The 15203-nt window shown below is 51.0% G+C and overlaps 1 protein-coding gene across 1 annotated transcript in view; it reads left to right on the top strand.

The window, feature by feature from the left end:
• Positions 1 to 6582: 6582 nt before the first annotated feature.
• CHST13 (carbohydrate sulfotransferase 13) overlaps positions 6583 to 15203 on the top strand; it is a 33073-nt gene continuing 24452 nt past the window's right edge. The window contains exon 1 of the mRNA XM_075052968.1: positions 6583 to 6932. Coding sequence (XP_074909069.1) covers positions 6839 to 6932 — 94 coding nt within the window. The 5' untranslated portion in view covers positions 6583 to 6838. The remainder of the gene's footprint in view (positions 6933 to 15203) is intronic.

Raw genomic sequence — 15203 nt, 5'->3', positions numbered from 1 at the left:
GTTTCATGGAGGGGTTTCAAAACAAACTTTGGACAGTTGTTAGTCACTTCTCCTGGTGTATGGCTGGAAGGCGATGCGACACTGGTGAGTGCAGCGAAAGGGAGCTCGGGGGTGTGCTCATGTGGCTTTTACTGGGTTTAGAAGATGTTCATCAGTCTAACAAAAGCCGGCAGCTCCTCTACTGCCTGTTACTTGGCTTCAGTACCATCAGTATCTTGTTTGCGATGCTGCGATAATTGAAACAAAGAGATTTGTGTGCATGCTTTGCTTTCCTAGAAGTTAAGAGCAGCTCCCAGAGGCAGACTGCCTGGCTGTTGTTTACATGGATGCTCTCCAGCGCTAGTGCCACCGGACTGCCCAGTTAAAACACGCTGGTGTGCACGTGGCATCTCTATTCACCAGTCTGAGCCCAGTCGTTTCTACCAGGGGAAGGACCACATCCCCAGAGAGGGATGTCCCAGTCCTGGTGTGGATCTGGCCATCATGAGAAGGGCCTTTTTTCTTTGGGGAAGACTGGTTGTGACTTGTTTTTAATCCCAAACTCAGGCAGTACGGCAGTGCTCATAACCCCCCCAGGGACTTAAATATTGCTGTGCTGCACTGTGAGGTGACGCAGCAAGGCATGGGATGCGGTCAGGCTTTTCCATCTGTTCAAAAAATTACAGGCTTGGGCCCTTGAGAGCCCACCCTGCCCTGAGGGATTTGGGTTCATAACTATAAGAGTATTTGTGTTTTTTTCCCCACAACAGGATTTGGTGTTATTTCTTGGGATTTGCAGCACAAGGTAAGAACGAGACAGAAGATATTTTTACCAAATAGTAAATATTCAGTGGCCACTAATCCTAAGAAACCTGTGAGAGAAGTAATTCGCGTCCTTTGAAAAGTCTGACAACATACCTGCTCTGAGTTAGGTGTTTGTGAGCCAGGTAAAGCCCTATAGGTCCTGTTCCAGGAGTTTTTACCCTTCCCTTCAGACCCCTCATGAAGTTGCAGATACAGTTCTTCCTTGGAGGAGGCAACATCTTAAGGAATGAGAGGGAGAAATTTCCACCTCCAGAGGGAAACTTGAAACATGTTTTTCTTGCAAGACCTATTTGTGCTTGAAATGGTCAGACTCCTCTTTCCCAGCCACCATGATCAGACTGTAAAAAAGAGCACCTAGTATACAAGTCCCTGCTCTGTGCAAAGCCTTGCTCGCAGGAGATCTATTCGACACAGTAGAAAAATGACTTTTCTCCATCTCCTCCCTCTGAACTGTGTTTCCTTGCAATGCAGGAGAAGCGATGTATTGAGTCATCTGCTGCGCACTGACATATGATGGGCAGGGCCGTAGCAGTAGCTTGCTCCAGGGCTTTACAGCGTTCCCTTGAGCAGAAAGGTCATTAGCTGCCTCCACCTCAGCCATGCAGCAACATCACAGCATCCCCTTCTCTCTGTACAACCCTGCATGTCGCTGTTACAGGGACGGCAGATAGAGCCGACCAGTTGCAGCCAGTGCTTTGGGCAGCAAGGAGAAAGGCTGCGGCTTTCTGCTGTGAATGTGCAAGAAATAGCAGAGCACGAAGCAAACACTGACCACAGGAGTGAGTCTTGCACTCCTGGTGGGAGGTTTGACAGGTTTGCTGCTTGTGCTGTCGGAAGCAACTGCAGTTCCCAATGCTGTGCTAAGATCAAGGGCAACTGGCTTTCCAGTGTATATCTGTAAATCACATCCCTCCCTCATGCAAGCCTCTAAATCAGACATCAGCAGAGAACAAGCTTCCAGCTGGTAACACTACATAAACTAATGAAATAGAAATGCCTGGTACGAAAGGCAAACACGGTTCCTAGTTGCCACCACTGAATAAAATGGTTGATGGGAGTTTCCATCATACCAACGGCATTTCCAGTAGATGCAAGCATTGCAGGCAGAGAGTAGTCCTCAGAGCCTGTAATTTAGTTTGCTCCCATCACCACTGGTGCTTTTAAAAGAAAACAGCTGCTGGTTGGGGTTTTTTTGCCTTTCTTTTTTTTAAATTGTGGCAGCAAGAAAGTTAAAGGAACGATCTCTCGAAATCTATTTTGACAGAGGCCAGCATTTCACGATACAAAGCGAGAGCCCGGTTTTTAGTTTCTTGGTCTCTAGGGAGATTTCCCAGATCAGGAGATAATTGCAAAAGGATCTCTGGGAAGTGATTAGGGTTTTGTTTGGGAACAGAAAGGTCAGCAAGGTATGGAATTAGCCAGGTTTCAATATTAACTACTGAGCACCAGATGCTATTTGCACTATCCTAACCCTCAGTACTTTTTTTCTGACAAGGCATATGAACCTGCTTAACTTTAGGCAATGTACACTGTCATACCCACCAAATCAGTGCAATTCCCCAGGGTGTGGAGTGTCTTTGGGATCAGCTGCTTATGCCCTGCCCTGTCACCCTGAGACCAAAGAGATTTCTCAAGGCATCCATGCTACTTTGTATGAACAAATGGCAAAATCTGGCCACAGATTTAAAAGATTCATCAAGCATCTTGTTTTCTTATACATACTTTTAATTCTCCAGTTACCTCTCCAGAGGCATTTAATGTAAATTCTGGCTTTTATCCAACCTGTTTCTCTTATATACTGAGCCTACAAATATTTACTCCAGTACTTAATGGTGACAAGTCCACCTCAGCATGATTCTCTGCTGCTTTGAACTATGGCTGTTGTAAATCAGTGGAAAGTGGGCATAAGCACTAGTGTTTTGATGAAATAATATTTGAAAACTCACATTCTGCAGGTGAAAAGGACTACAGGAGATGGTGGAAAATAGCACACTGCTTGAGAAAGCAAGTATTCCACTTTGGTGCTATTAGCAGAATTTACTTTTCCTGGTTAATACAAAATGAGACAGAACCAGGCACCCTGCTTGCCTATCAAGGTAAAATGTTGTGGGTCCCAGTTATGACAACAATGGCTCAGATAAGGCGTAAGAAAAATTTTCGAGAGTTTGCAGAGCTGGAAGGGATTGCTTGGCAAGATCATAAGGTGTCCATCTCAGGGAAAATTTCAGAACAAGCTGCACACACATCTGCTCAAGTAGGGGATGAGCTGGGGCTTTGCAAGGTCCCTCTCAGCTGGCACATTACAGTGATGCCATAAAATTTAAAACAAAGCATTGAGTATCAGGATACACTGGGGCCCGTAGAAATCCCGGAGGCAGGGTGCTGTCTAATGCAGTTCTTGGAAAACAGAGATTACCCACGGTCATCCCTGTAAATAGCTGCCCAGCTGCTGGTCTCTGAAGAAAGCCTGTCCTGCATCAGTGTAATTTCTTACACATCTGCCCAAGCCCTTGCTAGCTTGGTAAAACTCGGGGGCTCTGGCAGCAAAGGCAGCGTGCACTGGAGCCTGGCCACCAGCAGATGGAGGTCTCACCAGCATGAGGCCAGGGTAAATTATTTCTGTGGCATTCGGACTCCAGAGTTAAGTAAGTGGGTGCAACATACGTGCTAGAAAGGCTTCTTTTCACAGTAGCTGGAAAACCAGGACCCCCGAGTTCCGCAGATTCCTCAGTTTCTAGCCGAAACTAGCCGCTGTTTAATTTCCATTCAACATGGTCATCAGACCAAAGCTTGGGGTTAATCTCGCTCAGTGGCACCAAGGTCCTGGGAAACAGCAAGGCATTTGGGAGAAACCTGCTGAGAAGACAGTAACGAGCACTACTAATGAGCGGGGAGGGACTCAAGAATGCACTGCATCAAAGGCACAGCATCTTTCTGCAGGCAAAAAGCACTCCGTCTTCACCTACAAGTCAGATGCAGTTCCAGGCCTCGGCAGTAACAAATAATTTTCCTCCATGCCATGTTATTAGTACCTTTTGACCATTATTCTTCATCATCAATATAGCCTTTACAGTCATAAATAGCTCCAGCCATGGTCTGAACCCCACGGCGCGAGGCACCGTGTAGACAGGGAACAGTGTGGCCCTTCCATGGGGAGTTCACAGCCTGGCAGGGAAGGAGCCATTGTTATTCTCCAGCAAATATTCATTTCTCAGTTGTTGCAATTAACGTGGCAAAGCGGCAGATTAAGAGAGCCAGGCTCAGTGCTCACCCACGGAAAACTGCCACCCTCACTTCACAGTATTTTCATATGTGCTTTGTGCCTCAGTTGTTCTCCAGTCACCAGCGGTACCCGGGGAAGTAGAGAGGGTCTTCTCCAATGCAGACTGAATCTGATGATTCCCTTAGAAATAGGCTTGGGATAATAATTTGGGAGTCTGAGAGCTTGGCTTTAATCCTCTGCCCTTCTACGCTTCTGGGGTGACCTTTCTTCTCAGGTAAGCACCAGCCACTGGTGTCTGCCTTACGGGCTGGGGTTGCTCACTCTTTTCTGTATGGTGGGGCTGCAGGGGAAGGGGGCTGGTACAAGACATCAGCATGTGGGACCAGGGAGGTTTCTCAGATGCACAGAACTAGGCAACAGCAAAGGCCTGACCTCCCGGCATCATGGTGCTATTGCCACCCCACAGCTCTTACCATAATGTACCTCCCCCACCTTGAAAACGTGTTTGTCCTTCTAAAAAGGGTGTTTTAGCATTGGAGCCGATCGTATTTGCAGCAGAGTCCACATAAGAATCCTGTGAAATCTTCATGGTGTGTTTCCCCTTCTAGCCCCACGGATCTGAACAGCACGTTCACCTCGGACTGTTGGAGGACCAGCCTTGCGTAGCTGATGGGATCTCAGATGGCCCCAGCCCTGCCCTCCGGGTATGAAATACAGACAACAGTCAGCAGGACGCAACAGGTCAGTGTCTGAGTTTGAACTGGGGTGTCTTACTGTATTTTCTTTTAAGGGAATGTCCAACTATGGGTGAAGTTTGGTCACTTCTACTGTTCTTATTTCTCCTGCTGAGCCCAGGGAAGTTGGGCTAAAGGGATGATTATTTTCCTTAGCTCCTCTGCGAGCCTTGGGCTAGATTTTCCAGTGTTTCAGTACTGGGAGATGCAAATAGTGCAACACTCACCAACTGTCTAAGTGTACCTTCCAGCTCCTGCAAAGCTACTGGAAGGGGGTTCCCACTGCACGGGCTGGCTATATGCCTTCAGTCTCCACACTTCACTCTGTTCCCTTGAGAGGTTCAAAGACAGCAGCACCAGACGTCCCTTTTGCTGTAGTGGACACCCAGAGAACCGCTCTGGTCTCTTCTAATGCTGACAAAACCCATAAGTTTTCATTCCCCTCCGAGGTTGTTGGAAGCCTCTTCAGAAACAAAAATAAAGGGAGGTCTCACTTTGTAGTGCATCCCCAATATGAGGGTAATGCCTGTAAGCAGATATCAAAATGTATTCACACATACTGGTCCCTCCTCCCCACCTGGACTCAGCCAGCCCCTTCGTTCCTGGGGTCTCTCAGCCCATCTTTGCACGTAAGGCAGATCCCAGCTCTTTGCACGCTCGCCAGGGAGGCCAGAATTGCTGCATCACTTGCAGCAGAGAGCAACCTGCATCTGTGGAGCCATTCCCAGCCAGCAGCCATCATTAACTCTGCCATAGCACCATGTCTCGCTCCCCAGTGGCAGGGGTTACAGTCCCTCCCTGCAAAGATCTGACAGGCACGGGGGGCTCAGGGGCTGAGCTTATCTTTCCAGCTGGTTACTGCAGACACTGGTGTGTCCTTGCGAGGAGGTATAAGCATATTAGGGTCTCAGCTGTGGTCTCGTTTCTGTTACCCCTCTCTAGAACATCCGACAGGGACTTTAAAGAGCTGTGTAATTTCATAGTCATAGCTCAACTTGGCCTGCAAGACGCTGCGCCGGTTCTTATTTCATTCCGGCTTCCTTCACTGCAATGAATTCTTCCTGCTGGTTTACTCTGCCCTAAATGAGGGCAGAATGAAGCCCAGCATGTGCACACACCCAGGCTTTCTTTGTCATTCCCAGTGGCTCCTCCTTGAGCTGTCCTCTTTATCTTAAAGCTAAGTATTTTGGGGATGAAGAGAGCAGCAGTGATTGACTGTTGTCAGTGGGACTCCAGCTGTCACCCTGGCTTTCTGATTTGACAAGTGGCCTTTGACTAGATCTTGAGTGTTTTACAGAGGTGGGTCAACAGCATTACTGCTATTTCAAAACTGGGGCAACAGAAGCTCAGAGCTTGTTTTGCCTGCAATTACAGAGCCTGGAGGTTAGAGGACATGGTAAGAGAGCACTGTGCTCTTGCTTTCCAAAAACATGCAGAGATTAGTAGAAAATTACGTGCTCCTATGTAACTTTATTGCTCGAGCTAGAATTAGTCAGAAGCGTTACTGCTTTCAGTTAAAGTCCGCAGGGCCAGGGGGTTAGCCAAAAAAAAAAAAAAAAAAAAAAAAAGAGGTGTATTTTAAGGCCACGAAACTCTGCGATGCGAACGTGCTGCGAAAAGTCACCAGGAAACTCCCGAGCCCTGCCAGCACATCAGTAACTCTCTCTTGCCCTGCGCCGAGTTTTAAAGCCACCCCGGGAGTCCGCACCCCCGAGCGCTGCCAGGGAGCGGACGCAGCCCCGGTGTCCCCCCCCCCCCAGCCCTCCCCCGGCCCCCTCCCGGGGCTGGATGGAGCGAACCGCACCGCCGCCGCCGGGCGCCGAGCGCCAGCCCCGGCGCCGCGGGGCACTCGGGGGGCGAAGTTCCCCTTCCCGGGGCTGAGCCGTCCCGGTGTCACTTCCTGCCGCCGGGGCGAGGCGAGGCGAAGCGAGGCGGCCCCGGCCCCCCGGCCCCGGCGCCGGCCGCGGGGCGGAGCGCGGAAGAGGGGAGCGGAGGGCGAACGGAGCGGCCGCCCGGGGCCGGCGGGGGCTCGGCGGGGCCCTGGCCGCTGCGCTGCGCCGCCGAGCCGCGGCGGAGGATGCGGCGGAGCCGGGCGCCGCGGTTGGCGCTGGCCGCCGGTCTCGGCTCGGTCCTGCTGGTCGTTTTCTACTTCCAGAGCAGCCTCAACCCAGGTGGGTCCGGCGCGGCGGGGTTTCCCCCCCCCCACCCCCGGGTGTCGGCGGGACCCCCGGGACGGAGGGCCGGGGAACCGGGAGGCGCCACGGAGCGGGGGGCGGGCGGCTCCCGAAGCCGGTTCCTGGAGCCCCGTCGGGGGCGGTGAGAGCCGGGCCGGGCCGCAGGGGCCGGTCCGGTCCGCAGGGGCCGGTCCAGGGGGGAGCTGAAGTTCGGGTCAGCCGGGGAACCCGGCCGGAGCTCGCACGTTTCTCGGCCCAGAGCGTCGAACTTGGCCGTCGGGTTTGCTCGGAGCGTGTGACCGACCTGCCGTCACAGCGCTGCGCTCTCCGGCAGCGAAATCCCCGGTTCATTCTTTAAAGCGAGCTTCTCCGGGGTGACCGTCCCGTCCAGCGAGAGCAGGGCAGGGAGTTGTGTAGAGCTTCGTGCGGTGCCTCCGCGGCCGGGCTGGGCTCGGGGCAGAGAGAGGAGCCGCCGGGTTCCACAAGTGCCGCTTCACACCCACGGCCGCTCGCGTTCCCGGGGAATCTGGTTGACTTGCTCAAGGGACTTCTTCAGTGTCGGCTCTTAGAAATATGTTCCACGTTGGCAAACAATTCAGAGCTAGAAGATAAACGGTTTTGCGCTGGAGGGGTTCTTTATTTCCCTGCCTGCTTTCTGCTCTTTTGGGGAAATTAGCTCCTCTTTCCTGAGAGACGTTATTGGGTAATTCCTGTAGTTTTAACAATGTACTACTAATGTCTTCTGATTACAGCAGCAATCCATCAATGGGGCCTTTAAAGTTACGTCTTAAAACTCAGAAGACTGATTTGACTGAAATGTTAGTGGAATTTTATCAGCGTGGACTAAATGAAATGCGATTTTCCTTTTACAGGGGCTGCTCCATCACTTTAATGTGTTTTTTCCTAAAAATAAAAAAAGGCTTAACTTGTTGGCTGAATAAGATTGAAAAGGAGTTAGGTTTCAGCAAGCATTTGTTATTTCTAGAAGAGCATGTGAAGTTTGTCAAATGAATTCAGTAATCCCAAAAGACCGCAATCAGTACTGTATTCCTTAGTAACTTTTTTTTTAAAGGACCGATACATGCATCTTATTTTAGTATTGGGACTGTTCAGTAAAAAGTGCAGCACTGAATCAACTCTAATCTCCAGGACTCCTAACAGAGACGATTGCGTTTTACATTGGATTCGCTTTCTAGTATTCGGCTGGAAAATGTGGCTCTTTTCAGGACTCTGCTTTTCAAAAGGAGTCTTCTGCGTGTCTGAGTCAGCAGAACTTTCTGTGCTTACTTGACTTTAATCCCTTGCATGATCTCAACACAGTTTCATGCAGAGTTCCCGTCAGGTCAGAGCAAACCAGGTGACGGCAATGGTGATGGCATCTCAAGAGGGGTTTGCGGGATTTGGGGTCTGGAACACTCCCTTGAGAGGCGTTGGCCAGCTGAGGCTTTGGGAAATGCAGCACCCTTAATAGGCTGCAAATCCGTTTCCTTCATATGGGGTAAATGTGATTTTTGAAAGGTCCTGTAGATGGTGGTAAGTCTGGGGTAGGGATCCTCAACTGGTGGAAACCAGCGGTGTTTGTCACTCGGTGGAAGCGCATTTGCAAGAGTGGTGAACGCCAGATTTGCCCCTTAAGGTTCACAAAAGAGGTGAATTAAAGTTATATTCATGTTCTCTAAAACCTGGTTATTTTCTAGCCGCATAATTGTCTCCCTGGGTCCAGCCTTCATTTTTGTGCCATTTCTTTCCCTTATTATTTTCCAGTTTACAGTTTTTCCTTTCCTCTTTAGTTCTGTGAAAAACTCACACTAGCAGAGGAAAGGTCATTACCATATACAGAAAAGAAGCAAGCTAAAAATTGCTTCTTTTTTTTTATCCCAAAGGAAAGCAAACTCAGGCCAATTACTTGAATTTTAGAAGTTACAAGTTACAATAGTAGGTAAACAATTTGCAGACAAAAATGTCATCTTTAAAGTGATGGTTGCCTTGAGGTTATTTGGAGTTCTAGTTGTCTGGTGTCATTTGGTTTCTATATAATAATGAAGAAAAATGCTAGAAAAAGCAGCAGTGCTATGAGTTTCCCCAGGGAGCAGTCAGATCCTTTTCTCCATCTTTAGCAGGATTCAGCAGGTCGCCTTTCCTGGGCCACCCACAGTCCGTTAGGTGTGACGTGCTGAATTCATCCTTGCTAACGGCACGTACAGATCGCACCATCGTGTGACCAGGACAAGGAATACAACATGGGAAGAAAGACGATATAACCAAAACCCTTTAAGTTTGAGAGTGCTAAGGGCTCACTCAGCTCAGGGAGCGGGAATTAACTCCTCCGTTCGCATTTTCCACTTTTAACTCCATCTGGGCAGTTGTGCGCTGGCGTGGTTTGCACTGAACTCCATGGCTGTGCTGAAATAAGGCTTTCTTGTTCTGCCTTGGGAACACCCACACACCAGCGTGTGCTGAAATAATTCTGCTCCTAAATGCCGCCGAGTTGGTTATTTTGGTGCTGGGCTGAATTTGTTTGTACTGAAGTCAGTGGCAGAATCCCCCGTCGTCCCTCCTGGAGGCAGAAACGGGCTCGGGTGTGTTTGCCGACCTCACTGGCGCTCAGGAGAGGTGAGACGGTCTCAGTGCTCCCCAGGAACAGCATCCGCGTGCGGGTTTGAGCGTGCATTGACTTCATATCCCCGATTGCTTTGCTTTGGCTTTCCGTGCTGCTGGCTGTAGTCCTTGTCCCTGGCCGTGGGGTGCAGCTGTACCCACGGACTGTCCCCTGCTCACTTTGTGAAGGTGATGACCTGTCTGTCCCGTTGGCCTTCAGCCATCTCACTGCAGGCTCACAGATGCATGGCCGGGGCAGAATATCTGCATGGCAGGGAGGTGTTAAGTGGTGCTGCGCACGCTGGCAGGTGGGATTTCCAAAGACTGCCACAGTGCGTGGTTAGGGGGTTTGGCTGGAGCAGACCTCTTCCAGCATCTCCAGGCCCTCCTGCATCTGGACTGGTGGTGTGGGCAGGTACGTCCAGCTCCTGGGCAAACCTCAGGCGATCTCAGCTTGGTGCCAGGAGTGATGTGGTCTGTCAGGGGGACGTGGTTGTACTGGTGTCAACCCACAGCCATCCAGGAGATCCCGCCTGGCTTCGGCATGAGTGTCATCCGTCTTCCGAGTTGATCTTCCTCTGCTGTCTCCTCCAGGGACGGTGCATTATTAGTGGTGGCTGTGCTGACTTCTGCACGCCATACAGTTTCTGCATCGAGAAGGTGGGAATAAGCAGCGGGGCTCTCAGACCGTTGTTTCATCTGACTCCAGTCGTAGCACGTCTAGACTGGCACAGCGGTAAATGCTGGAGGCTGCAGATCCTTGTCTACATCAAAGCTTTGGTCACTGCTGTTCTCAGGGGAACCGCACTGATTTTAGCAACAGTGGGGGAGCCGGGCATGACTCTGCTGGTACAGATGTGGGGTAGAGAGAAGGGAGAACATCTGAAGGAGGCAGAGGGAGGTGAGTGGCAGGTGGTCAGGCCCTGCGTTATTCTGCGTCTGGGGTTTCTGCAGCCCTTAATTAAAAGTGCTGTGGGGCCACCCCAATGGTAGGTCTTGTGGGGAAACTGAGTAGGCAAGTCGTACTGACGTCCAGAGAGCCATCGGTTTTCAGGCCGCTAGTGAGGGGCCAGAGGGATGTACGCACGAACTAGGAGTCTCCTAAGCAGTTAATAAGCAGCTCCTCCATCCCAAAAGAATGTATTTCCTAATGGGAGGCGGTTGGGTGCTATACGAAACATTTTACATAACCTTCCCCCTCTGGAGGCTTCTGTCTCTGACCAGTGTTATTTGAGAAGAAATCCCCTTGCAACCTCAGAAGTGTTTGGAGGAAGAGGCACCTTTGGAAGCCTGAGGCAAGGAGGGAGGGTGAGGTCATTCAGTCTGATCCCGAGAGACCCTTGCGTAAGTCAGGCTGTTCTGTTCTTGCCCCATCCTTCCTGTGTCCAGTCCAGTGACTTGTGCGTGCTGGAGGTGACTGGAGGGGACAAAAGCAGACCTTGCACAGAGGCAGCCTGCGGGACGGGAGCGCGCCGCTTCCTGTTGTTTCGAGTTTCTGCCAGCACTGAATCACCTGCTCCAATAAGAAGGAAAAACCCTCAATCTCAAAATGCTGCTTTATTTCTGCTCCAGTTCTGTCTGACGGCGGCATCCAGCTGTTGCTTCTTATGTCTTTTTAGCAGCACTTGCTCAACGCTGGCTTCTGCGCTCCCCATATTCTTTCAGGACCTGCTGTCAGCAGGAGTTGTTGGACTTCCATGGGGCTTTTCGGGTTAGATGTACTCAACCTTCGATCTGACTCTTTCACAACGAGAGATATCGGAACCAGGATCATAGTAGCGCCAGGGTTGTGATACTGCTCCAGAAAGGTTTGCGAGCGGGTAAGCAGCAAGATCCCTCTCTCCATCCTTACCTGCTGCTGCATCGACTGGTTGGATCTCCTCTGGGCACTGATGGAGCAAAGCCACCTCCAGCCAATCCTGGAGTGGAGGTACCACTTCTCCAGCCTGAGAGAGGAGGATTGGGGTGTTACAGGAGGATGAGCAGCAATGCCAGAAGCCATACCACCACACGTAGCGCATTTCACAGGCAGGAAACTGCCTCATTGTTTTGGTGGTGTTAGATGCTCTCTGATGTGCCAAGGTGGATATGGAAGATACTCATTGCCACCGCTCTCTGCCAACTCTGGGATGGCTTCTGTTGCTCAGCCCAGCATCTCTCAGCACCGGCAGGTCCTGGAGAAGCTCTTGCTTCTGATCGTTGCAAATCTGGCCTTCCACGTTTTTCTGAACTATGCATCCAGAGACTGCGTGGTTGCTCTTGTGAACTCTCAGTCAGCTCCATCCTTGTGCCTAAAGATTTGTTGCTTCAGCGGGGGACAAACTATTATAGAGATTATAGAGTGATAGAGACTGTAGAGTTTATAAGTGATTTGACTGAGGTCCCGCAGAGCCCTAGTCCCTGAACCTAGAAATGCACCTAGACCTCGCCTGAACAGAGACACTTACACACTTAGATATTAGCAGACCCTTAGAAACCAGGGATTCTTTTTCAGAACAGGAAAGAGCCTATTTTAGACCTCAGTTCCTCCCCATTGTTTAAAGGTATTTGCAGGCTGAAATTCAGGCACTGCCTTGGGACATGAGCGGGGTTCTGCCAGTGAAGGCTTTCTGAGACTGGGTCATGTTCGCAGCTGGCTGACACATGTCCTCAGCCTTCCAGATAACGAGGGCTATGCTGCCTTCGCCCTGGCTAACGCTGCAAGCGCGGGCAGGGATGTGAAATCTAAGACGCCCTCTGAGATGGTGTTGGTTTTTCTGTTTTGTTTTGTTTGCTTATGTCGTGGGGCAGTTTTGCTCAGCTCAGATTCCTGGTCGCGGCGCTGTGATGCCCAGGATGCAGCCGCTGCCCTTCAAGGAGCCAGTGCTCAAAGTGCAGTTTGTCAGCTGAGGCATTGGGCAACGTGGGCTGGAAAGCCCTCAGCTCTGCCATGTTTGAAGAAGACGTGAAATGCTGTAGCCGTGACCTGTTGTGGTAGAAAGAATCTGTCCGGTCCAAAGCTGCGAGCAGGGCAGTAATGAAGCCCATCTGCTCCCGAGGGCCAGGCTTTTCACAAGGAGTGCTTTCTGTAGTCCTTGGCTTTCTGCAGTTTCCTGAGAATCTCTAATACATGCTAGAGGTTTGGGAGGGGGAGGGAGGGGGCTTAGCACACCAGGAGTTAACTCTGTGCCTGCAGGAGAGATTCACATCTCGGTGGCTCTGCCAAGTGGATCCAGCCTTCGCTGGCCCTGCATCCCTCTCGCATCCCAACCTGGCTGTTTCTCTCTGGCAGCACATTGCACCTGTGCTTTCTGCTTTGTCCCCACTCCCCAAACCCCAATGCTCCTATTTATCCCGCAAAAAGGACTCCACAAAAACATCCTCTGGGAGCAGTAGGTCCTCTGCCTGCGTTGGTGCAGGAAGGACCTTCTGGGGATCATCAGTCAGGTCTGAGGCTGGGAGACGAGTGCTCATGCAGTGGCCAGGACACTCCTGGGGGCGCTGGGGTTTATTATGTGCTGGATTTTCTTTCCTGGTCCCTACTTCCCGCAAGCATCTGAATGGAGAGCATGGCAAACCCTCCATCTTAATCCCAGAGCAAACACAGCTGTCTTTCCCAGGACTCACTGTCAGAAGCCAAGAAACTACATAAGGCATTAGATGCTTAACTCCCATTACTCCCCCTCGGAGCTGAATACCCAAAGAAGAGCTTAACTCCCCAAATACCTCCGTGGGGTCAAGGGGGGGGATGTTTCACATTGAGGCTTTGAGGCAGAGCTGGGCAAATGCCCAAAACGTTCCTTGTTAAAAGGCAGTTAAAGACTATTAGCAGTCTGAGAGGGAGGGAACATCTCACTGAGTAGCTCCGGTGGCCTGAAAGGCCTGGGATGAACATCGCCATGCCTAGGTCCTGCCTTCGCTGCACGGATTGCACTGATGTTGAGAACAGGGACAAATCGAGCTACCCTAAGAGCTGGGGGTATTTTTTTTTTTCCCCCAGTAAAATCATTCATGGGTGGAGGGGAGTGACTGGTGTCAGTGGAGAGTTGAACCCCATATTCCCAGCCTCTGCTGTCCAATTCAGACCAGTCTGCTCTCTCCCATACATGTACCTGCACCTGCGGAGCTTGCACTGCTGTAAACCGGGACACCCTGTCTCTGTCTCCTGGCTGGATCTGCAGCTTTGGGACAGGCCTATATTCAACTACAAGCTCTCTGCAATTTCCCCACTGTTTCACATGGTTCTTTTAATTTTTCCCTTCTTCAAATGCAACTGCTCCCTTGGCAGTAAAATCCTTCCAGCAGGGCTGGATGGTGGGAGGTACTGCTAAACGCACCCTACACATGCTGCTGCCCTATATGGATGACCCCCTTCCCTGGTGCTCATCTCCAGATGCTGGGATCCTTGCTTCTTGGCTGGTTGTCGTGGTTTCTTCTGGCTAGCGCAGTTTTTGCTCTGTTGCAGGTATGCACCCCATGTCATTCCAGTAAATTATCCAGTAAAATTGGTGGTAGAGCTCTGGTAAATAGGGTCCAACCCCCAAATGTCTCCTCTGCAGCCTGGACTCACTCTGTTCTCCATTTCCCAATTGCCCATGGCTTCCACTGGGAAACCAAAATCTCAGTCTAAGCCAAAGCCCTACATGGGCAAAGATGGGAAGAAAGAGTTGCTCTGTATCCCCAGGAGGTGGGTGACCACTGCTCAGATAAACTCTTCTTTCTGCATGTCCTTCACAGGAGATCACCCAGTGTAGGAGGTAGCACCGGGATGTGGGGTTTGATTTTGTTTCTCTTATAGTTTTAATGAGCCGGCGCACAAAGACGATGCTTCATGTATTGTGTTGGAAGGAGAGCGTGATGCTCTGAGGGAGCATGCAGCGTGCATGAGAACAGGGAAGGGAAGGGGAGCCAAAGGACACGGCGTGAGAAGTGGCTCTGTGCAACTTGGGTCCTTTGCAGAAGTGATATCCAACATTGCCACTGCAAGCCTCGTGCTGTCAGGAGACGCAGCGTGCTGGCTGGTCAGCAAATGGGCTGCAGCAGACCAGCCAGGCGTCCACAGATTTTGCAGGAGGCAGCACTGTTGGTTTCAGCAGCCACCACTGCCTGTTCCTCTCTGCGTGGAGCCGAGCAAGCCCAGAAGACCTAGTAGCCAGATGAACCTGCAGCGGCTAATATCCTCAACTGTCACCCCACCACTTCACAGCCCCCAAATTTCGAATCCCTTCTCGCTGGGCTGAATCTGGCACAGTACAACAGTGCCCTGAAGTGTGCTTTTAGTCTGAACCTCACAGACAGGACAGCGATTGCAAAAAGCAAACACACCACAGTGCCCCATGCACACACGCTGCCCTGCAGTTGGCAAATACGTCTTGGTGTCAGTCCCAGGCATCGCTGTGACTCGCCCTGGGTGGCTGCCTAAAAAATGGTCTTTCAATATGAAAAGTTTGTGAACGGCTGTGCAAGACCACTGCGTGGGATCTGGACCCCAGCCGTGCCATCGGAGATCCATCCTGAATTCTGGTACTGTCCTGCTGACCCACCCAGCCTGGCAGGACCTGTGGATGTGGGGACATCTTTATGCTGGCTTGCTGGTGGTTAGGCTAGTGTAAGGGAAGCTGAGCTCTCCCCCAACATTTCTTTTGAATGCTATCAAGCAGGTTTCATTTTTCCCAGGTCTTTGCAGCAGCC

This window comes from Buteo buteo, chromosome 21, assembly GCF_964188355.1.
Source record: "Buteo buteo chromosome 21, bButBut1.hap1.1, whole genome shotgun sequence".
NCBI classification, from domain to species: Eukaryota; Metazoa; Chordata; class Aves; order Accipitriformes; family Accipitridae; genus Buteo; species Buteo buteo.
The sequence above is the reverse complement of the archived record's forward strand: the minus strand, read 5'-3'. Positions and strand labels throughout refer to the sequence as shown.